The sequence below is a fragment of the Apodemus sylvaticus genome, chromosome 11, assembly GCF_947179515.1.
Source record: "Apodemus sylvaticus chromosome 11, mApoSyl1.1, whole genome shotgun sequence".
Classification (NCBI taxonomy): domain Eukaryota; kingdom Metazoa; phylum Chordata; class Mammalia; order Rodentia; family Muridae; genus Apodemus; species Apodemus sylvaticus.
Genome location: NC_067482.1, coordinates 22,387,027 through 22,412,110, shown reverse-complemented (window position 1 = coordinate 22,412,110; position 25,084 = coordinate 22,387,027). Strand labels below are relative to the sequence as shown.

Sequence of the window (25,084 nt, the reverse complement as noted above, 5' to 3'; positions counted from 1 at the left end):
GTTATGATTTGTCCATATGGTGGGGAATTATGTAAATTGCATATATAAGAATGTATGGTGACTAATTTCACTATTAATTTTAATTGACTAAGAAATTTCTAGGGTATTATGGAGATAATCATTAGGGCCCATCTATGCAAGAATTTCTAAAGATATCTTTTTATTTCTCAGTCAGATGAGGAAATACTGAAAAGGCTCTTACTATGACATTATGGATGTATGCAGGGCTAATAATAAGATTTTAGGGTAGAGTCATCTAACATACAGGGGCAATGTGTAACTTGGGCAGTTACTTTATAAGACATCTCAAGATAATTAATTTATGCAAGAGGATCTGGTTGTAGAGAGTAAATTATATATTGGGTATTTTTTCTTTGGTAAAATGCAGTAGTGTGCTAACTATAATGTCCACCAAAACAGCTACACAGACTCTGAGAAACAGTGTCTTCTCACATCCAGGGCATAAAGAAGCTAATAGGAGGCCCTGCATATTCTGACATACCAGGTTAAGCTCCCTTTCATACTGATTTGTTTTCAGAGAAGAGACAGTATCTGTATCTGTATCTGCCTTATGCCCAGTTTCCTTCTACATGACCATTATTTAATGTCTGAGAATTTCAGACAGGCATATAACATGTTTTGCTTCACCTTATCTGCCCTTGTCTGTACCTTTCTATTACCCTACCACCACCACTTTCCATTCCCAACCTTAGATCCATTTTTTAAACCCAAATGAGTTCATCTGGACTTGCCAGCATGTACATAGGAATAGAGCCATCTCCTGAAGCATGGAGGGAGCTCCTGATTCTCTCTTCCTAGCAGCCATAACCTGCCAGTAACTCCTCAGTTAGGAAGAGAACTTCATGTGTCCCCTCTACATCCTGGGATTATGGCTTGCTAATCTTGTACAGGTTATGTGCATGCAATCATAGCCACTGGGAATCATATGTGAAATGGTTCTGTAATGTTCAGAAAATGCTGTGCTGCCTCAGTCATCTAATACTTCTACTCATTGTACCTACATTGTGTAATCTGAACACATCATGTTATACCCTGACTATCTATAAAATATAACAGTGGAATTGCTGCTTTCACATTTCCAGGATTGAAGACTTGAATATGAAAGTGAGGAATGAATGAGGTTACTGCTTCTTATGAAATTCTGGACACTTGTAGAGAATATATCTATTGTTTGTTACAAGTATTCCACAAAATATTTGTCAAATAACTTAAATTGTTGGATTGGATTACATGAATACATTGATCAACATTGAGACAAAATTTTTTGATTGGTTATGTGGAAGAAGTAATGATCAGCTATGCAAATTAACACACTTTCTATTCTGTCTAGAGGAGAATTCAGAAAGCAGACACAATATGATAGCACTGTCTTTGTGAGACATATTTATATTATTTAGAATATTTTAATATCTATGTATCATTAACAATTGAACATACAGTCCTCCCCTTCAGGTTTACAGTAAATACTCCAACATGAAAGAGACATTAAACACTTTCATGTTGACAGAGAATAGTTAACATTTACTTTCTCTATTTTTTCTCTTCAAAATTCATGGTCATTCTGTTATCAACTTTGAGCAATGCAGGTTATATTTTAACTACTTGGCTAATGCTTCTTGGATAAAAGCTCAAGCAGTAGCAGAAGGAAACACATAGAACAGAAGGACTTTGATTTTCAGGATGCCTGTCAAGTGGATTTCTGCTCTGCTCCTGCTACAGATAAGTTTCTGCTTCAGATCTGGGAACTGTGGGAAAGTGTTGGTGTGGCCAATGGAATACAGTCACTGGATGAATTTAAAGATAATACTGGATGAACTTGTACAGAGAGGCCATGAAGTCACTGTTCTGAGACCTTCATCTTCCATCTTTCTTGATCCCAAAAAAGCATCTGGTCTTATATATGAAACATTTCCTACAGCTTCCAATAATGATGAAGCAGAAAAGTTTTATACCCAGTGGGTGAATATGTGGACATATGATGTACCAAAGGATTCATGTTTGAGATACTACCCAGCATTTAACACAATGTTTGGGAAATATTCTGATTTGTGGTTAAGGCTTTGTAGAGAAGTAGTTTCAAACAAACAACTTATGACAAAACTAAAGGAATCCAAGTTTGATGTTGTTCTTTCAGATGCTATTGGTCCCTGTGGTGAGCTTATAGCTGAGCTACTGGAGTTACCTTTTGTGTACAGTCTTCGCTTTGGAATTGGCTATGGAATAGAAAAGTACAGTGGGGGCCAACTCTTCCCTCCCTCTTATGTGCCTATTATTTTGTCAGGATTAAGTGGTCAAATGACATTCATGGAGAGAGTACAAAATATGATATGTTTACTTTATTTTGACTTATGGTTCGAGTCATTTCCTGCTAAGGATTGGGATCCATTTTTCAGTGAAATTTTAGGTAAGTTGTACAGCTCATCACCAGTGTGGGGGTCTAACTTTCATTGCTCTTAAAAGACATTCTTAGAAACAAATTTGTTTCTCATGATGAAATGATTAAAAGAATGTAATATTGTCTAACAATCTCAATAAACCTATTAGTGACCTAATATTACCTATCAAGAAGAAGCTGGTAGCAACTCTGCATCACGGCACTTTAGAAAGCAATGCAGTAACAAGTTGAGAGGTGCAAGCATTCTTTAAGAAATTCCATATTATTTTATCATATTTTTCTTTGTTTTAAAAAAGATGAGGTACTTCCTTAATTCGCTGTGTGTCTGTTTTATGTGTGTGTATATATATATATATATATATGTTCAGACTGCATGTAAGTGCTCTTACGCATGTGTGCCTGTGAAAATAAAAACCAGATGTCAACATTCATTGTCTACTTCCATCCCTTCCTAAATTTATTTAGGGAAACAAGGTCTTTCACTGAACCAGACCTTAACAATTTGGCAGAGTGGCCTGGAAAATAGCTCCGGGGACCTTCTCAAATCTGCTCCTGAAGCACAGGTGTTACGGTATGCACCCTGTGTACTGGTTTTAAGTAACTGTACCTAAATAGGCATCAACATGCAGGTCCTGGTGCAGCTACAACAAACATATTGCCAGCTGAAAAATCTCCAACCCTAAGTCTGATAAAATTTAAAAAAGGAATATATTTAATAGTATCTACATTGTACAGCATTTGGGAGATTGTTTTGTCTTGTTATACTGTTTTTGATTTTTTTCCTTAAAATTAAAATGTTTTTTCTTACATTCTAAAAAATTCCTTTTAAGATATACTGAGGCTCTAATCACATATTCACCCCTCAAGGCACACTCTACAGCATTACATACAAATCTCCATTTTAAAGAATTACAACTCTTAAAGTTTTGACCCACATGTATCTAGTTTGAATAGTCTGCAATTGTGGTCCCCTAGTTTAGGTAAGAAAGCCACAATTAAGCAAGAACACTTGGTACAGTGAAGGCTCAATGCACCAGTGTAGGGGAATGCCTGGGTGGGGAGTCATGAGTGGGTGGGGGAGCACCCTTATAGAAGCAGGGGGAGCCGGGATGAGATAGGGGGATTCTAGAGGGGAAAAAAGGAAAGGGAATAGCGTTTGAAATCTAAAGAAACAAAAGAATGAAAGAAAGAAAAATAAAACAAAACAAAATAAAATAAAATGTATGTGTTAAAAAATACTAGATTCTCATAATTTCTGAAAACTTTCCAGGAAATATTTGGAATATTTCTGCAAAGAAATGAATGTTATTACATTGCTAAAGTGAAGGAAAAAATAGGATTAGGTGCCACAATTCTTCCAGGCATTACCCTCATAATTATCTTAGAAAACTGAGAATCAAAAGATAGCTTGTTTGATGTAGAAAGTAACTTGTTTCCTAGAAAGGCTGTGCTCATCAGTATGAAGAGGTAGCTTGGCTCTAGAGCTAGAATGTTCCTTATATTTGCCTCTATCTTTCTGAAGATTTAAGGAGCAAAATGCATGGCAGATACATAGAAGTTTACGAGATTAGATGAAAATACGATTTCTGAATTACCGAGATGACATTAGCATTTCATCTCAGTTTTCCTTTCACAAGTATACATTACGTAAACCAAAAATAAATTACACTATAACTGCATTAATATAAATAAATATAATTGTTTCATAAAATCACATTTTTTCTTTGAGTAATATAAGATCAGCACTTTTAAAACAGTATGTTATTCACATATCAAAACTTCTCTTATCATTTTGCTCTTCAACGCCCAATTCATTTCTCCATTTAGGAAGACCAACTACCATGGTTGACACCATGAAGAAAGCAGAAATGTGGCTCATTCGATCCTACTGGGACTTGGAGTTTCCTCGCCCATCCTTACCAAACATTGAGTTTGTTGGAGGACTCCACTGCAAACCTGCCAAACCATTGCCTAAGGTAAATACATCTTTGAGTTTTGTTTTATTTTCGTTCATTTCAAATGGTTCTCCACCATGCTTTAATTTCCCTTCCAGTTAGAAAGAATGGTAAGTAGGGAAAAGCATCTGGTCAAATAGATGCTCCAAGTTAAAACAGTCACAAATGTGCTTATTTCCTTCAATTTATGGAATATCAGGAGAGCCCTGGGGAAACAGCTTAATTCAATGATCTAAAAATTGATGCTCTTTTCTACAAATGTTGCAAAGTGATTAGTATACACCTGAGTAAGTTCTTTGCATGCAGAAAAAAACAACATAATTTGTCTCTGCCCAAACCGTCATTTCTAATAAATCTTTAATAAAAATGTAATGAAATATATTTTAAAGATATGATGATAATCTACAGAAGCCATTAAATAGATATAATAAAACAATTTCTAAAATCATTAATTAAAAGAAAACCTAATATATAAAGAAGTCAAATAATACATCTAAGCAATATACAAGAAAATAAGCTACTAAATTACCAAGAGCAAGCTCTAAGACCAGCACTTGGGATGTATGCAAAGCAGGGGATTTTGATAAACAGATCATTCAAAACTTCACAATGGAACACAGAGAAAGAAATAAAACTGAGAGATAAGATCACATTTCCTTTTAAAAAAAAAATCTACAAAGATGCAGTCCCCAGTTGGATTTCACAGGGGTGAGACAGGAAATAAGGAACCTATAGGAGGCTAAAGGTGCAGCCCAGATACCAAAGAAGATGAACCTAGAACAGAGTCTTACAGATCTCAGTACATCTAACAAGAGTCTAACACTACCAAGATCATATGATGTTTGGAAGATTGAAACCAATAAAACTAAATATCTCAGGTTCTTATTGGGTAATTCTAAGTTAATGCTGAGTATGTCCAGCATGGATATTTTATCGTGACCATTCTACTGTGACAAATGAGCCAGTTACATGACGGTATTAAGTAGGCTTCACTTCTTTTTTTTTTTTTAACCTTTTCTTTATTCAATATATTTTTTATTTACATTTCAAATGATTTCCCCTTTCCTGGCTCCCTACTCCCCGAAAGTCCCATAAGCCCTCTTCCCTCCCCCTGTTTTCCCATCCACCCCTTCCCACTTTCCTGTTCTGGAATTCCCCTATACTGTTGCACTGAGTCTTTCCAGAACCAGGGGCCACTACTCCGTTCTTCTTGGACATCATTTGATATGTGGATTATGTCTTGGGTATTCCAAGTTTCTAGGCTAATATCCACTTATCAGTGAGTACATACCATGACTGATATTTGAGACTGGGTTACCTCACTTCGTATGAGGTTCTCCAGCTCCATCCATTTGTCTAAGAATTTTATGAATTCATTGTTTCTAATGGCTGAATAGTACTCCATTGTGTAGATATACCACATTTTTTGTATCCATTCCTCCGTTGAGGGACATCTGGGTTCTTTCCAGCTTCTGGATATTATAAATAGGGCTGCTATGAACATAGTGGAACATGTGTTCTTATTACATGCTGGGGAATCCTCTGGGTATATGCCCAGGAGTGGTATAGCAGGCTCCTCCGGAAGTGACGTGCCTAGTTTTCTGAGGAACTGCCAGACTGATTTCCAGAGTGGTTGTACTAACTTGCAACCCCAGCAGCAGTGGAGGAGTGTTCCTCTTTTTCCACATCCTCGCCAACACCTGCTGTCTCCTGAGATTTTAATCTTAGCCATTCTAACTGGTGTGAGGTGAAATCTCAGGATTGTTTTGATTTGCATTTCCCTAATGAATAATGATGTTGAACATTTTTTAAGATGCTTCTCAGCCATCTGAAGTTCTTCAGGTTTCCAAAAATTTCCCCAAAATGCACCATGAACAGCAACCACAGGAAATACCACTGAACATACAGGAGGACAATTGCATTCCAACTATAATGATTTAATAAAACTAGTAATTTTCTTATATTAAAAGAAACCTTAGATTCATCTTGCTCATTAATAATGAGAAATTCAACACTTATAGACAAAATCCTAAAATTGTAAATGCCATTCATATTTGTAAAGTAAATGTTTAAATTTTGGAAATAAGATGAAAAAAGTGTAAACCTAAAGGGTATCTTTGTCAAGATTCTTCAATGGTTTTCTAGCTTAAAGAGAAGAGAATTCCTCAATATCATGAATGTTTGCCTTCAATGACATTCAAGAAATACTCAACATTTCCTTGATTTTAGTTCACCAATTCATGCACATCTCAGATTTATGTAGCATAGGGAATAAAATAGATTTTTTGTTAGTTTTTCTTTAATTTTCATTATCTCTCTCATATACACACACCACAAACTAATGTACAGAAAAACATATAATACAGTATTTCAGTCCACTGACCATTGTTCATATGTATGCATATGTAAACATTTTGAGGAGTAGATTTCTCAGTATTCTAAATATTGGGTAAATAATTTGGTGCTCCTCTATAGGAAAGACTGCTCATATTTTATCTGTCTTATGACAGGCTAGAGAAGATCCCTCAAGCTCTTTGAATAACACGGCCCCTGGCATAGCTTGCCAGAATAACCATAGGAAAATACATATACTGCTCATGAACACCTAATTATTCTTACCAATTGTTTTAAAAACAGTAATCAGATTTAAATTACCCAATCATTATGCCATTTTATCTGTTATAAAATTTACACTCCAGTTGTAAGACAATTAGAGAGAAAGCTTTCTTTAATCATATATGTTATGATAGTCAAGGATTTCTTGTAATTTCATAACACTAACATTACATAACATTAAAATATTTTTCATTTATTTTTAATTTGTGTTAAGTATGTGTGTACCTATATACTACTGTGTCTACATGAAGGGGGAAGGGCTTCACCACATATGTATTAATGCATGAGTCTGTTCTTTCTTCCATCCTGTAAAGGACAAGTATCAGAATCAGGCCATCAACACTAGCAATGAAAGTCCTACCAATTGAGCCTTCACTGGCCACTGAGAGAGTCTTAAACTGCTACTATCAAATGAGGTTTAAATGTTAATCATTTAGGCTATGCACACTAATTTTCCATGATTAAATTCCAATTCCATATGCATGTAGGTACATTCTATCCTGTACTTGAAGGATTTCTCCATTTCCACAGAGAAGTAGGCAGTGTTAGAACAAAGAAAATAAGACAAGAAAAACAGTGTGAAACAATACAATAATAATCATTGGTAGTAATATTTGTAATTAACTTTCACAAGCAAGATTTAACCTAAGTTATATATTATAAACTCTACTATTCTGTGTTAAAATTTCTATTTTCAGTCTCAAAAGATGACTTAGCAGGAAAAGGACTAGCCTAAAAACTTGATAACCTGAGTTTCATCCAGGGAAATAAACACAAATGTGGAAGGATGCTGGGGGACAGCCCCAGCATTCAGACAGTACCCAGCAGAAGAGCTAAGGAACTGGCAGAGGGGATTATGGATGAACGAGTCAGAGACTGTGGATGGGTGGCTATGAGTAGCCACCAGGATGTTTCTTTATTTATACTGATTCTACAAAAGAGGCAAATCTATGTTTTTAAAAGAAATCCCAATCATACTAATCTTATCCCTGGACAAGAGGTAAAAGTACAGAGAGAATAAGAATTATTTTTTTCTCAGATCATTTTAAGAGTACATGATCATTTTTGATATAGGAAACCATATTCGACAGGAAAGTGAAACACTGAAAGATGTAACACATAGAGATTAGAAACCCAAGATGAAAGTCAGCACAAAAGTGAAAACATCAATCGGCTCAGCTTTGTCCAACTGTGTCAGATAGCTCTGCTGGGTTTATTACTCTCCTCTGAGTCAGTATAGACGAGATCTTAAGCCCTGAACAATGCATAGTGGTTGAAGTCCAACTTGTGAGTTGGCCAGGATTAAAGTTTGAAATCTTGCCCAGGCTACATGTTAAGCTGTTTTATTCATTTGTTTTCTAGCTAAAAGACTTCATTGTAACAGTCAGAGCCAGTCTCCTTATGATTGGCAAATTCTTATATTTCTTTTATATCAATTCTTTATACACACACACACACACACACACACAAAGGTGGGTTGGGGAAAACTAAGTATGTTATTTTGTTTTCACTTCCTCGGGCAATGTCCTGTACAGTGCATGTAAGAAGAAGCCCTCAATCTTTTCTTTTCCCAAACCTATTATTTTTGAGTTTGCTTCAGAGCAGGTAAGCCAAGAGAACTCTAGGGTGACCCAACATTTTTGTGCTATTCACAATCTCCATGGCAAGGAAAACTCCTGAATAGGGGCAAAAAGGTTACTTCTTGAGAACAGAAATAATTTTCTGGAAAAAAAAGATATTAATGAATTGTAATGTATAGCGTCCCCAACAAATGCAACACATGGATATCAGAAACCCAGGAGGAAAGTCAGCACAATGGTGAGAACAGCATTTGGCTCAGCTGTGCCTGACTGGGTCAGACAGCTTTGCTGGCTTCATGACTCTCTCCTTCTCACTAGTCACAACTTTGCCAGAAGGGAACCACTTCTGAAGATTGTCTTTTGTCTTTTGTCCTTCTCTTAATTGATGTTTATATCCTCTCTCTCTCTCTCTCTCTCTCTCTCTCTCTCTCTCTCTCTCTCTCTCTCTCTCTCTCTCTCTCCTCCTCCTCCTCCTCCTCCTCCTCCTCCTCCTCCTCCTCCTCCCTCCCTCTCTGTCTGTCTGTCTGTCTGTCTCTGTCTCTCTTTCCCCTCTCTCTCATCTGCTTATATATGAATTTATTGCTCTCTCAATAAATATACGTTAGAATTAATATTTAAAAAAGAAATCAGGGTCTAGAGAGATGGCTCAGTTATTACAGTGCACTGGCTGCTCTTCCAGGCAACCTGGGTTGAATTCCCAGCAACCACATGGCAGCTCACAACTGTCTGTAACTCCAGTTCTAGGGGATATGACACCCTTCCACAGAAATCAATTGTCTCATTAATATTTATACAAAAACCCTAAAGGTGTATATCTAAACTATACAAAGTAAAATCATTTCTTTATAATCAATATGTTTCATAATTCCATAAAGACAGCTTTTAAAAATGATTATAAAAATTATATGTAAATATCACATGTTTTGAAATTTTTAACAAATCCTTTAATACCCTGAATCAACTAGGGTGAAAGTTTCACACTAAGGAACTTATATAAATATATTTCACTGAATAGTTTTATATCTCTGTCACCAGTCACAGAAAGTTTAGATGGAAATGAAGAAAAGTAGAAATCATACTCTCTACAGGTTAAAAAATAAATGTCAAGGAGGATTACAGTTTTCATATCACATTATATGATGTACATATTATAATTTTAATTTTCCAGAAGATAATACTTAGAATACTTGATACTTAAAGATGTGAATAGCATTTTTCACATAGATGCATAGTGCTGCTCCCCAGGAACATGGAATGACTAAGACAGAAATGATTGTCTTGAATGTGTTTGACCACTGGTACTTATCATTCCTATAATACTCCATTTTTCTCTTAGTTTTTATTAACAAATCCAATAGTTTCATGGGCCATTCATTTTTGGCAGTAAAACATTCTTTGTATTAACAGGAAATGGAAGAATTTGCACAGAGCTCAGGAGAACATGGTGTGGTGATTTTTTCTTTGGGGTCGATGATCAGGAACATAACACAAGAAAGGGCCAATACAATTGCATCAGCCCTGGCACAAATTCCACAAAAGGTAAAATGTCACCCCAATGGGAACCGTCTATCCATTGAGTTTATAAAAATGTGGAAATATCCAACTCTAGAATGCCCCTTTATGCAATATCAAGTATTATGATTTGCCTTAGCCAGCTTAAAAAATAAGAATTTGAAGTTTTGTAGATTGTGTTTTTTAATTGGTTGTAATGGTGACATAAGCATGTGATCACAGAGTAGCAGGGTGAGCACAGCAATTGTCAACCAAACTACACAAAATAGCTCAACACTTATTAATGCTCTTTTTTCTTGAGCCTTGTTTGAATACAGAAATTCAGGAAACCATTTATTCAAAAAGTTTGATTTAATAACTTCCTAGCAGATTGAGGGGTGGTTAGTTTGCAGTATAATATGTAGACTTCCCAGGTAACTTTCAATACTTACAAAAATGCTAGAGTAGAATTGCTAAGTTACCATTCAGGAGACTTTTTTGGAGTCATTTTGGAGACATTTTGGAGAAATGGAGACTAATGTCCACCTTCACAGCCCCTTTATGCTATGTTCATTAAGAGAAACAAACAGAAGGATCAGCCTTCTAGAGAGGAACCTGCCAAAATCTGAAAAAGGAAGATGTAAAAGAGAAGGTGGAATGGTCCCTGACCTTATGGTTAACCAACCATACATGATCAAACCTGATCCATGGGATGATGTCTCTAACACAGTAGAGTAAAATGCCTCCCATTTATTCTAGAAGAATTGGGGAAGAAGAAGAAGAAATTGGGAAATAAGAGTTCAGCAGAAACAAGCATTATATCAGAAAAAGTCCAGGTGGCTCTCTCTTCATAAAGTATATAAACATAATTTACCACAGCTGAACTTTAATCCATCATACCAATCATGAAAATGAATGTGGACAAGGGTGACAAAGTCATATCCAGGTTAATGGCCAATGCAAATGGCTACCAGTAGTGAGGTTATTCCCAGGATGGTACAGACAGACAACTCAATTGTGAGATTTGCCATCATGGTACCTTTCTAGAAACTTCTGAACAGAGAGATTAGTGGATATGGTATACTTGCCAAAATTAATAGTAAATAGTATTTTTTTAAAAAATGTTAAACTCTTAAAAGAGCATAGGATAAGTGAATATAAACTGTGAAGTTATTTAATCTGGCATGAAATTAAAAATGGAAAATTAGAAGTATTGTAGTAAATAAACATAAACTTTTCTTAAATACATGCATGTTTCATTTAACTATCTCATGTGTGCATATAACTGCACATGGAAAATCATGATTATATTCAACCTGTTTAAATGTACAGAGAACCACAGATGATGGTAATACAGACTGTGTCTCAGGTTTTTGATTGTTCTTAATGACTCTTTCCCTGATTTCCATACCTATGCCATAGAAGGCACTATTAGTTAAGCAGTGACTAACATCAAAAATAGTATATTTTAAATTTTGAATCCTTACATAAATTATTGTCTAATATCTAACAGGTTTTTTGGAGATTTGAGGGCAAGAAACCAGACACCTTAGGACCCAATACTAAAGTGTTCAAGTGGCTGCCCCAGAATGACCTTCTTGGTAAGATTCTGAGAATCAATTATTGAAAACAAATCACAGAATCTATGGGCTTATAAGGATTCAGAAACTGAATTACTAATCATGGAGCCAGTATGGGTCTAACCTGGGCCCTCTGAAAATGTTATAGTTGTGTAGCTTATTTTTGTGGGACTCCTAAAAGGAAGCAGGGGCTGTTTCTCACTACAGATCTTCTATAGTGATTCCAATACTACAAAAATCCTTAGAGAAGAGGTGTCCAATTCAGTTTCATCTCAATTCCTTCAGGCCCTATATCTGAGGTATTATTATGTTTTCATCAATGAGGCAATCTGATGGGCAATCTTCAAGCTCTGAGAGGTAATAAAGGAGGAAAGTTCATATTGTTTGGAGAAAGTCTTGGATAACACACCTCCAGGCAACTCAACAGACATACACACCACCTCTGTAACCCAAAAACTCAAAGTGAAATTTTCCTGCTCTGACACTAGATTTTTAATCAACAGTCTGTGGTTCCTGAGAGTAGCAGTTTCACATCACTTTGCAAAATTCCATACAAACTACACACACACACAGAGAGAGAGAGAGAGAGAGAGAGAGAGAGAGAGAGAGAGAGAGAGAGAGAGAGAGAACAAGTAAGAGATATAGAGACAGAGATAAAGAGAGCTAGAGACCGAGACATACAGGCTGATGGATGAACAAATGGGCAGGTACACAGGCAAGTGGATGGACAGGCAGGCAGGCAGGCAGAGACAGAAGACAGAGTGTGTATATGTACTAATAAGCAAGCCTGGTATTGTTATTTCCCTATTGATTTCTCAAGCATCTTTAGTTGAATTTCTTATCTTCGGAGGAGAGGATTGTAATGGAAGGAAGAGTCAGAAAAGCAATGAGTGGCACTCTTTGAAGAACAAATGAACTCTTTATGTCAACAAGTTATAACAAAGACATGCTGTTCGCAGCATTCATTTCCTGCTTCCAATATATATTTTGTATGTTCAACTGATAATCACTTTTCATCACAAACCACATACCAGGACACACACCACATCTGTAGTTATTCCCTCAAGTACTTCTTCCATAAACCATAGCTCCAGAATAAATAAAACCTAAGGTACAGTTTGCTCACTTGCTCTCCTATGCACTTAGGTACTTCTTGCTCTGAGATATTAAAGCAATTTAGGAAATCTAAATTAATTTTTATATTAAAAATACCCTGCCTCTTTGAGTATTTTATTGCACACTTACATTTAAGACTACTAATGAGTGTATTTCCTGATGTTCTTCTGATCTTAGGTCATCCAAAAACTAAAGCTTTTGTAACTCATGGTGGAGCCAATGGCATCTATGAGTCGATCCATCATGGGATCCCCATGGTCGGCATCCCTTTATTTGGAGAACAACATGACAACATTGCTCACATGGTGGCCAAAGGAGCAGCAGTTTCAGTCGACTTTCATACAATGTCAAGTGAAGATTTGCTCAATGCACTGAAGGCAGTCATCAATGTCCCTTCGTGAGTATGACAGTATATTTTTTTATTTGTATTGTATTGGAATACAGGATTTTGCACATGCATGCTAAGCAGGTATCCTTTCACTGTGCTAAGTCACAATTATTATAGGTAATTTCTCATGGGAAGATCCAAGGAACAGCAATAAACCTGAAGAAAGAAATAATGATGGGGACAAAAAGCTGTATTAGACAGCAAGGGAATGTCAGTGTGTGTGTGTGTGTGTGTGTGTGTGTGTGTGTGTTTATTTTTTTAAGTGTCTGAATTTAACTAGACACATTTCTCTTTTATCCTGCAAAGCTCTGGAATAACAAAACTATACCAATACCAAGACCAAAGTATGTTTCAGTTGTTTTCCATAAAAACTTGTCAGAGTTTTAGGATAATTCAGATTATTGAAATTGCATATATAATGGAAAAATCACTGAGGCTCATAACAGGTGAACTGTGGGAAATCAACAGGCAAGTAGTGAAGTTATATTGGCCATATGTAACTTTTATTACTATACAACTGGGATTCTCAGCATGAAAACTCGGTAGATTTTAATTTTAGAGCAAATACAGTTTTATAAGTTAAAATACCTACTGATAGTTGAAATTTTAATAGAGTGAAGTAATTGAAGATAGCTACAATTTTTTTCTTTAAAAAGATTCCTTAAATTTTCTTTTTGTTACCCAGTAAGTTAACATTAATCTCTAATTCCAATTATGTTTAATGCTTCCTACTTTGTCTTCATCAATACTTTGATTTCATCACTGATCTGTGCTAAAAAAATATTGAGCCTTTGATTTTTATTCAAATAATGGCATTTATAAAAGATGATTATTCTAATAAACTGTGCACATTCTTAGGTTATAATCAGGATTGCCTTTTTGAAAGAATTGAAAGATTTTTAAAAATTGCTTTGAAAGAACTTAGCATATTACTGTTTAATTGCCAAGTATCTAATACAATAATGGTTTATTTTCCAAATTACTTCAGAACATGCATTTAGTTAAATTATGCTTCCTTGTCATATCATTCCATTCATCACAAATATTATGCATGTATTTTATGCATTAAATACATTTTAGAAGGACATTGGTAATAAATAAGCAATTGGAAAATTTTATTTTTTATTTTTTATTGGATATTTTCTTTTTTGCATTTCAAATATTATTCCCTTTCCTGGTTTGCCCCCTATTGGAAGCCCCCTATTCCATCCTCCCTCCCCTTGCTTTTATGAGGATGTTCCTCCACCCACCCTTCTCCTACCTCCCTGCCCTCAATTCCACTACACTGGGGCATCTATCAAGCCTTCATAGGAGCAAGGACCTCTCCTGATATTGATTCCTGACAAGGCCATCCTCTGCTACATATAGAGCCATGTGTACTCCTTGGCAAGTTAACTAAATTTAAGTAGATTTTAATCATCCCAATATTCACAGTGGAAATAAATTTTCTTGTTAAAATATTTGGAAAATATTTTTTCTTTTTTCTTAGTTATTTTGTTTACTTTTCAAATGTTGCCCCCTTTTCCAGGTTTCCCCTCTTCAAGCCTCCTATCTCATCCCCCCTCTTTTCTTGATGATCCAATACAAAACTCTTGTACATATACATACATATATATTCTACATTTTTAATATTTAATAGACATTATGATGGCATTGGAAAATGGAGATTATTTAAGTAGGCCACACATTTTTTTAAATTTTTTTATTCGATATAATTTATTTACATTTCAAATGATTTCCCCTTTTCTAGCCCCCCCACTCCCTACAAGTCCTGTAAGCCCCCTTCTCTTCCCCTGTCCTCCTACCCACCCCTTCCCGCTTCCCCGTTCTGGTTTTGCCGAATACTGCTTCACTGAGTCTTTCCAGAACCAGGTAGGCCACACATTTTGAAGGCTTATGACACATTTAATTAGTCATTAGTAAATTGTCCAACATCCCTGTCATAGGCCTCATCTCCTGTATAACAATATATTACTATGCTGCCTCTGTTTCAAAAAAAACTGTCTTCTCCCTGGATATTTTATGGGTGACTTTTTAGATATATTATAAATAACAAGAAGGGAAGCTGCATCTATTGACACTGGTTTTGTGCTGTGATACAGTACAATAAGCATTAAACTTGATGAGCAATAAGCATTAAACTTATAAATGAACACCATTCCCATGTCTATAGGTATGTTACCATAACCTCACCTGGTACCAGTACCACTATAATCAAATATCTCATCAATGTTTCAAAGTTAAATATTAAACATCTCAATATTGAAAATTATGCAACATAAATGAAAAGAACAAACAGTGATAGCAATAATTTACTCTGATTCCACTTTACATGAAGACTAACTCAAAGTATTCCAAGAGCCAAAACACTTTTAGTAACAAAGGAAAGTTTAGTTTTATTATTTATATTGAACAACACACAACGGAAGGAGATATTTATTAAAGGAACAAGAAGTCAGCAGAGGAGCAATCACTGCACATCTATAAGGACTGATATCTGATTGGTACAAATTCCTCACCAATTCCAACTCCTTATCAGCTTTGTCCACATATGCACTACAGTGGAAATGGCATGGATTTGACATGCGCTTCCAAATTATTCTACTGTTCTGAATTCTCAACACCAGCTACACTAATAATTGCTTTCTATGTGACTCATACTTCCAAACCTCAAAACTAGTCCATTTTGATATAGTTTATTTTGCTTTTGGGTCTTAACTGATTCTAATATCTTATTTATTAATTATTTGTTTTCTTTCAAGCATTTCTGTTTATATATTTAAGTCTCTGTGTTGAAGAAGTTCTAGATTATACATTATTTAATAAGATCTTGACTGTGATAAGTGACCACAATCAATTCCTTATGCTTTTATGTAATCAAATTTATGATACACATAACTAAATACACATATATTTTTATGTTCATTCTCTAAGGCAATTTCCACTGTATTTTCCTTTAGCTATAAAGAGAATGTAATGTGGTTGTCCACCATTCATCATGACCAGCCTATAAAGCCCCTGGACAGAGCAGTCTTCTGGATTGAGTTTGTCATGTGTCACAAAGGGGCCAAGCATCTGAGACCACTTGCCCATAACCTCACCTGGTACCAGTACCACTCTCTGGATGTGATTGGATTCCTACTTACCTGTGTGGTGGTCATTGCTTTTCTTGCTGTAAAATGCTGTCTGTTTGTTTACCAATTATTTACAAAGATGGGAAAGAATAAAAGGGACTAGAGCTCATTAAGAAGCAAGGCTCTGATCTGTGGTCACGATGGGGAAGACTACTCCATTTAATGCTAGCACTGTTTATCAGATGCTTCTTGTTTTAGACCTTGATTTTTCTATATATTTTACTCCATAATTTATGATATTATACATTTTAAATCTTTATCTTCTCATAAAAGTTGTTTTTATGTTGATTCATCAATGGACTAATGCTGAGAATAATGATAACCTCTGAAACACCAACTTGTTTATGGGGTGAGAATGGAAATCATCAAGTTTTTATTGTGAATCTTCAAATTTCATTTTAAAAATAAAATCAATTAAAACAGAATATCAGTGTCTGTCAAAAGGAAAAAAGAAAAAAGAACATGTTCCATTTCTTAAGTGATAACACAAAATATATAAATAAATAGACTGACAGATGGCAGGTAGAGACAGATAGATAGACAGACAGAGAGATATAGACAGATTTCTTTAAAAAGTAACAAAGCAGGTTACATTGAAACTACCACAGTGAAGGAAAGATGGTTCATAACACATACACAGACACAAACCGCCATTACCAACAAAACAACACAACAATGAAATCAAAGTAAAGTTTAAAGAACACTAAAACATGAGTAGAGGGAAATTAACGAAATGGGAATGAAAAAAAAAAGGTTTATAGAAAGTAAATAAAAGTTGCTTAAATTTCCTAGCAATGGAAACAGTTCACAGTTTCACAGAGGTATAAATACATGCACATCAACATAAAAGCTAAATCCCCTTTAAGAACAGAATCCATGACAAAATACAAGTGGAATCCCAAATTAATTAATCTAGTCTAGGTGCAAGTCCTATCTGCTACATGAGGATAAAAATACATATTTTTGCTTTGTTTTAATATATGCATTTATTTGGGTTTTTTGTTGTTGTTGGCTTGTTTTTTTATATACTACATGTTGTCTGCCTCCTCACCCTGCCCCTAAAGACTCTCACCCTCTATCCAGTCCCCTTATTCTCTCAGAGGGTAGCAAAACACTTCACTTTTTTTTTACTACACCAACTAAAGATTTTTCCCCAAACATTTCCCACTGAAAAGTAGATCATCCAATAAATTTTTGTTGTAAAGATGATAAGCTTTTTCACCACATGAAAGACACCTTGAGAAATTTCACCTTATACCAGTCAGAATGGCTAAGATTAAAAATTCAGGAGATAGTAGGTGTTGGAGAGGATGTGGAGAAAGAGGAACACTCCTCCACTGCTGGTGGGGTTGCAAATTGGTACAACCACTCTGGAAATCAGTCTGGCGGTTCCTCCGAAAACTGGGCACCTCACTTCCAGAAGATCCTGCTATACCACTCCTGGGCATATACCCAAAAGATTCCCCAGCATGTAATAAGGATACATGTTCCACTATGTTCATAGCAGCCCTATTTATAATTGCCAGAAGTTGGAAAGAACCCAGGTATCCCTCAACAGAAGAGTGGATGCAAAAAATGTGGTATATCTACACAATGGAGTACTATTCAGCCATTAGAAACAATGAATTCATGAAATTCTTAGGCAAATGGATGGGGCTGGAGAACATCATACTAAGGTAGCCCAGACTCAAAAGATGAATCATGGTATGCACTCACTAATAAGTGGATATTAACCTAGAAAACTGGAATACCCAAAACATAATCCACACATCAAATGAGGTACAAGAAGAACAGAGGAGTGGCCCCTTGTTCTGGAAAGACTCAGTGAAGCAGTATAGAACAAAATCAGAACAGGGAAGTGGGAAGGGTTGGGTGGGAAAACAGGGGGAGGGAAGGGGACTGATCGGACTTTCGGGGAGTGGGGGTCCAGAAAAGGGGAAATCATTTGAAATGTAAATAAATATATCAATAAATTTAAAAAAGAGATAAAAAAAAAGAAAGAAACCTTGAATATCCTTTTCATTGAATGGCACTGTGCAGTTGGACAATGTGAAAACACAAAACAGAAGATGGCCTGCATAACTCAGGATAATAACTGATTACTCCATGCTCAATCCAGTGTGCTTGGGCTTGTAGTGTATTTCCTACCTCTGGCAACAACGTAATCCATATCTTTTCCTTATTCATCTAGTCACTCATTTCTAACTGCTGTGCTACCCATGAGAAGTGTAAGGAAAAACACAAACTTAGAGCACATTTTTATTTATTTCCCATTTAAAAACATGGAGAATAATGATTGTGAAAAGAATGAATTATCAAGATTGAATGGAAATCATAGCATAGTATCTGTGCTAGAAAGAATATTTTAAATAGTAAAAGGTTCTCAAAATCTGACCTGTAATAGCTATACTTAGAATGTTACACTCAGAGCATAGTCTGCAAAGCAGAATACAGAAGAGAGAAGCCAATTGAACAGCTCTTCTGCTCAGGAAAACATTATATATAAAGTTTGGGTGGGAGATGTAACTATCACTTTTGATACTTGGAAAAGTTTTCTATAGTGCTTTATAATACAAAACTTGAGTACGATTATTAATGATAGCAGCTATGATAATAATGTAGGAAATAAACACCCTAACCCTGAACTAAATTTTCATAGGGCTCTAAGCATATTGTAAGCAGAAGCCTTGAGTCTGTAACCTTGTCTCCTCACCAGAGTGTGCCAATTGTTGCTGTTGGCCCTGCACCAGTTATATTGTTTGAGTTTGCTCAGGGAAAGATTCCTTTTGTAATGGCCTCATCTAACTATGTGGTTATCTGTGGTTAATAATCTCCAGGGCATAAAGAAGACTTCTAAACAGTAGTTCAAAAAAAAAGTTAATTTTAAGATTTTCCCAAAAAGACTCAGAAGTAGTTTTCTCAGGAAAAGACATAAAATTAATCATAATTCAGAATCTCCCAAGAATGCAACCTGCAGAGACCAAAACCCGAAAGAGAGAGACAGAAAGACAGTGGTTGCAGCATTCGCCTCAGCTTTGCTGGAACTGTGACAAGCAGCTGAGCTGGCTTCCTGAACATCAGTGTTTCCAGGGGATATGGCTGTGCCACACCAGAATCATGGAGTCATTTGGGCTCATACCAAGAGCAGTATGACTGGGTGATATGACAGATGTGCTTTTAGCTTTCTGAGAATTCTCCAAGCTTACTTAGAGAAAGATGACACTGGCTTGAATCCCACCAGTATTACATGTGGGTTCCCTTTCTCTCACATCCTCACCAGTATTTGTAGCCAGTCATTTTGTTCATCTTAATGATTCTAGCTAGGATGAGATAAAAAAGCAAAGTTACTTTCATTTTCATTTTTCTCATTTTAAAGACAATGAACACTGAGATATTTTTGCTTCATCATTTGAGAACTCTGTGTGGCGATGCATTATTATGAAAATATCTCTCAAATAAAAAAAATATACCCAACTTGGAACTTCTGCTATAACTTTAGTCCAGAGTTAATAATACATTGTGAGGTCACTTAAGGCCTAAGATTGATATCTGCTTTGTTCTCAACCTATTTGTTTAACTTGTCTTCATGCAATCGGATTTGAACGTCTCATCTTAAGTATAGCTGTGATCTTAAAATTGCGAATGTTTCCATGGCTCTGAACCAAAAGTAATGCATACGTGAATGCATGTGCATCTTAGTTGGGGTTTTCTTGCTGTGAAGAGACAACATGACTATGGCAGCTCTTATAAAGAAAAATTTTAATTGTGGTTGCTTTATGAACACTGTTTGAGATATTTTTGCTTTATCAGTTGAGAACTCTGTGTGGCAATGCATTATTATGAAAATATCTCTCAAATAAAATAATTATACCCAACTTGGAACTTCTGCTATAACTTTAGTCCAGAGTTAATAATACATTAGTTTTATTTATAAGTTTAGTATATATCATCATGGTAGTTGGCATGGTGTCATGCAGACATGGTAACGGGCAGGTAGGTGAGAGTTCTACATCTGGATCTTCAGGAAGTAATGGTGACCCACAAGGCCTACTTTGAGTTTCTGAAACCTCACAGGTCACTTCTCAATGACACACATCCTGCAACAAGATCACACATCCTAACAGTGCCATTCCCTACTAGCCGATGGGGCTCATTTTCTTTCAAATCACCACAGTATATCATGACAATAAATGTGGAAAACAACAAATATGTTGAAAGACACCTTATGAAACAAGTATCTATTTTAAATGCTTGAAACAACATTTTAATAATACTCAACAGTTTTGTTTGTTCATTTGGTTGTTATGTTTATCATTTGGGGTCAGTTGGCATCAGTAACAATTTCTGTGATGTATCCCTCATTCTTTTTTCCATGTGTTATTTTCTAAGGTGTTTAGTAATCATGGGGCAAAACCCCCTTTTTAGAGACACACAAAACCATTCACAAGCACAGATACATGAACAGATTCACAAAAGAAAATTGAGGTAATCAAAGACAAATTATTTCATCACATATGATAAAATAATTATTTCTTTTAATATAATTTTTAAGTCTCAAGCAGAAAGCAATATAGGAAAATATGTGCACATGAGGATAAATTTTACACACTGTGGACATTTTAATTATATATTAAGTACTTCAAGTTTAAATATTACCCACAATTGCTTCAAAACTGATTTTTATAATATTTTAAGTGTGTCATCTATTAAAAGTGGTAAGTTTGGACAGCTGTGGATTTTCATGTTAGGCCAAAAATGATATAACTATATTTATGTTTAAAATTTCTAGACAGCATTATATTCCTTTAAATATAAGGATTATATTAAATATAAACAATGCTTAAAGACAGGAATATAACAGTGACTGCAAGTTGAAAACTAAACAATCATAAGTTTATCTTTGAAGATGGCTTATGAAGCTGAGACATCAACATGAGGGTCTACAAGTGTTACATGAGAATTTCCTTCACTAATTTAGAGAATCAATGCAATATGATTTAACAACAGATGATACAAATGTGCGAACTGGAAGTCAACTTCTTAATACTCTTAAATCATAAAATCCAGCATTTAGTATATAACACAGAAATACATTTTTCAATAATGTAGTTTTTATTCAGTTTACATATTCATCACAGGCCCCATCTCTACCTTACAAATCCCTCACATCCCCCCCCTTTTTCTCTGAGGAAAAGGGGAAGCATCCCTTGAGTACCACTTCACCCTGGGACATCTAGTCCCAGCAAAAACATCCTATCCTGCTGAGGCCCAAACAGGCACTCCAGCCAGCAACAGAGACAGAGACAGCCCCCATTCCAATTGTTATGGGATCCGCATGAAGGCAAAGCTCTGCATCTGCTACAGATGGGTAGGGCATCTAGGTCTAGCCCCTGCATGATCTTTGGTTGGCAGTTCAGTCTCTAAGACCCCCCATAGGCCCAGGTTATTTGACTCTGTATCATGTGTCTTGTGTCTTTGACCTCTCTGGTTCACCCAGTTCAATCCCTCACTCTTCCACAAGACTCTCCAAGATCTGCATGATGTTTGGCTATGGATCCATGCATCTGTTTCCATCAGTTGCTGGATGAAGCCTCTCAGGAGGGAGTTTTGCTAGACCCCTGTCTACAAGCAGAGCAGAGGATCATTAATAGTGTCTAGGGTTCTTGCTTTCAAATGGGCTGGGTCTCAAGTTAAGGCAGTCTTTGGTTGGCTCTTCCTTCAGTCTCTGCCCCATCTATATCCCTGCATATCTTCTAGGCAGAAAAAAAATGGGATTGAAGGTTTTATGGGTAGTTTGATGTTCCCTTCCTCCATTTGAAGTCTTGTCAGGCAAAAGGAAGTGCCACTTCTGAGATTATATCACATACACAACAAAATTGCTAAGACCAAAAATGGCTAAGACCAAAATTGCAAGTGACAGCATATGCTGAAGAGGGTGTAGAACAAGAGAAGCACTCGTACTTTGCTGGTAGGAGTGCAAACCTGTAGGCCACTTAGAAAATGAATTTGGTATATCAGACAGTAAATGGTGAATAGTTCTACTGAAGGAAACAGCTATAGCTCCCCTGGGCACATACCAAAAGGATGTCACACCATACCATAGCAACACTGACATAATTCTATACATAGTAGCTTTATTTGTAATAGCCATAAACTCAAAACAACCTAGATGCCCTTCAACTGAAGAAAATATGGTACATCTACACAGTGGAATACTATTCTGCTATTAAAAACAAAGGCATCATGAAATTTGTATCCAAATAGATGGAAGTTGGGAATATCATCCTGAGTGAGGTTACCCAGACCCAGAAAGTCACATAAGGCATGTACTTACTCAAAGTGAAAATAGTCATAAATTGGAGGACACCCATACTACAATCCACAGATGCAAATAAACTAGGTAATAAGGAAATAAGGGGAAATGTGTGAATCTTACTCAAAATGCAAAGTAAAATAATCATAGGGTAGATGGAGAGAAGTAACTGAGTGGGAAGTGTGGTGAAAAGGTGAATGGAAGTGGTGATCAGGTGTGAGGGGACAGAGGTGGGGATGGAGAGAGAACTGGGAGAGAGAATAGAAATCCATGAGACATGTCTAAGCATAGTTGGAAATCTGGGATGGAGAGGCACCAGGAAGTCTATGGGTGTGACCTTAGCTCTAAAAACATATTCTTAAAATCAACAAGAACTAGAAACATTACTGAAAAACAATGATGACTGGTCATTAGAACAAGTGTGTCTTCCCCAATGTCACTGAAATTCTTCTAGTGATGAAACATTCAGCTGTCAGGATAAAAGTAAAATGTCTATCTTCCCAGTTCAGTTCAACAAAATAATAACTAAAGGATTTCCAAAATATAAGTATTTCTTCTGCTAGCACCCCAAGTATTGTTGTCTCCTTGGGTATTTGGGGATGTAAAGATAATAATAAACTGAATAAAGAAGGTGGCAGAGGTAAGTTTAGTTACCCAGTGGTTCTCCATTTTGGTGGCAAACATTTACGTGATGTCCTATTAAGCGAGACAGCTTAATGTTTTACAAAATATTTTGTGGGATTTGGCTCAATCTGTACTTACCTCCATTCTGGTTAGAGAGAACCAATATAGTTGGGATTTCCTTGTATCTTTCCTACACAGCTATTCTTTGTGTACACTCAAAATCCAGCACTTTGGTGGCCAAGTATGATTTGCTGCAACTATGGTGTCCTAAATACAAGGATTGTGAAAATAAGAAATATAAGTAGACAATCACTTCTTAGTGAACTGAATAGTCACATTCTTATGTCTATGATACATTTTAACGCTTTTGTTTACATCCTACCCTCATGTCCTAGGAAGATTTTCCTGTTGGTTCTGTTTTGTTATGAAGTTAGAACAACCTTGGTTTTGCTCAAGCTGCTGAGTCACAGTGACATTTCTCATACTCACACTCTGAGAAAGCAGATCAATTAAGGTTTGATAAAATGGTAATAATTAACCATAAATTCTACGTCAAATTCACCTTACATCAAGTAAGGTGAGACCTGGGAATGATTAATTAATAATAGCCAATGCATGGAGATTGCAAGCATTAAAGCAGTTGTCTTTTTCCTTCATTTCCATTGACTACAAGAAGCCAAAGTTCAATAATGCTTAATTCTTTCTGGTTGCTGCTAAAAGCACAAAACCACTATACTGAATTAATAAGCATATTTTCACCTCTGCCTGTCAAGATCATCAATCATTTGGTTTAGAAACAAAACCTGACCAGGTAGCTCAATTCCCAATTTTATGAAGCTCTACCATTTTGATTTTCATTGTGGGTGTACAAGTATCTAGTCCCACCAGCAATAGAAGAGTGTCCCCTTATTGTACAACCTTGCCAGCATGAGCTGTCACCTGTTTTCTATCTTAGCCATTTTGATAAGTTTAACATGGAATATCAATATAGTTTTGATTTGGATTTCTCAGATGGCTAAGTATGTTGTAACTTTAAGTTTTTCTCAGCCATGTGAATTTCCTGCATTGAGAATTCTCTAGTTACATCTGTACCCTATTTTTAATTGGGTTATTTTGGTTAAATGGAGACGCCTCATTTCTTTACTTCTATATATATTTTGGATATTAGTATACTATCAAATGTGGCATAGGCAAAACCTTCTCATTCTGTAGGGTGCTGTTTTGTCCAAATGATGGTGTTCTCTGCCTTGAAACTTTTCAGTTTCATGAAGTCCCATTTTTTTTTATTTAGTATATGTTTACTTTTATTCTGGGGATTGTAATATAATTACAATGTTTCACCCTTTCCTTTCCTCTCTCTAAAATCTTTCATGTAAACTCCAGCCCCATTATCCTTCTTACCTGACCCCTCACACAGTCCCTTCCCCCTTCGGTTATCTCCTTCTTCTCTGAAAGGGTAGGGACCTCCTAGGTACATCCCTAACCTTTCACATAAAGGTAATCATTGATCTTAGTACTTGCACTATCACTGTTCTGTTCAGAAAGTTGTCTCCTGTAACAATGAGTTCAAGGCTATTCCCAAATGTCTCTCCTGTCAGATTCAGTGTGTCTGGTTTTATGTTGAAATCTCTGATCAACTTGGACTTAAGTTTTGTGCAGGGTGATAAATTTGGATCTATTTACATTTTTCTACATGCAGACATCCAGTTTGACTAGCACTATTTGTTAAAGATACTGTCTTTTTTTCCAGTGTATATTTCTGATTTCATTATCAAAAACTCAGGTGTCCATTTTCTGTGGACCTGGCAGTTTTGGCTACCCACAGGGATTCCAAGAAAAATGTATTTCTGGTAATGTGGATCTAACACTTA

The 25,084-nt window shown here is 36.0% G+C and overlaps 1 protein-coding gene across 1 annotated transcript; it reads left to right on the top strand.

Annotated features, from left to right (window-relative positions):
* The first annotated feature begins 1,693 nt into the window (after nucleotides 1-1,693).
* Nucleotides 1,694-16,493, top strand: LOC127696526 (UDP-glucuronosyltransferase 2B7). Its single transcript, XM_052199332.1, has 6 exons — nucleotides 1,694-2,425; nucleotides 4,244-4,392; nucleotides 9,975-10,106; nucleotides 11,572-11,659; nucleotides 12,932-13,151; nucleotides 16,103-16,493. The coding sequence occupies exons 1-6, from the start codon at nucleotides 1,702-1,704 to the stop codon at nucleotides 16,377-16,379; spliced, it is 1,590 nt and encodes a 529-aa protein (XP_052055292.1). The 5' UTR covers nucleotides 1,694-1,701; the 3' UTR covers nucleotides 16,380-16,493.
* The last annotated feature ends 8,591 nt before the right edge of the window (nucleotides 16,494-25,084 follow it).

What these genes read in the sequence shown, in the direction of transcription:
- LOC127696526 (XM_052199332.1), top strand. Translation starts at nt 1,702, where the DNA reads ATGCCTGTCAAGTGGATTTCTGCTCTGCTCCTGCTACAGATAAGTTTC. An exon ending in CTGCCAAACCATTGCCTAAG is followed by an intron (nt 4,393 to 9,974) that starts GTAAATACATCT and finishes TTGTATTAACAG; the next exon opens with GAAATGGAAGAATTTGCACA. An exon ending in TGGCACAAATTCCACAAAAG is followed by an intron (nt 10,107 to 11,571) that starts GTAAAATGTCAC and finishes AATATCTAACAG; the next exon opens with GTTTTTTGGAGATTTGAGGG.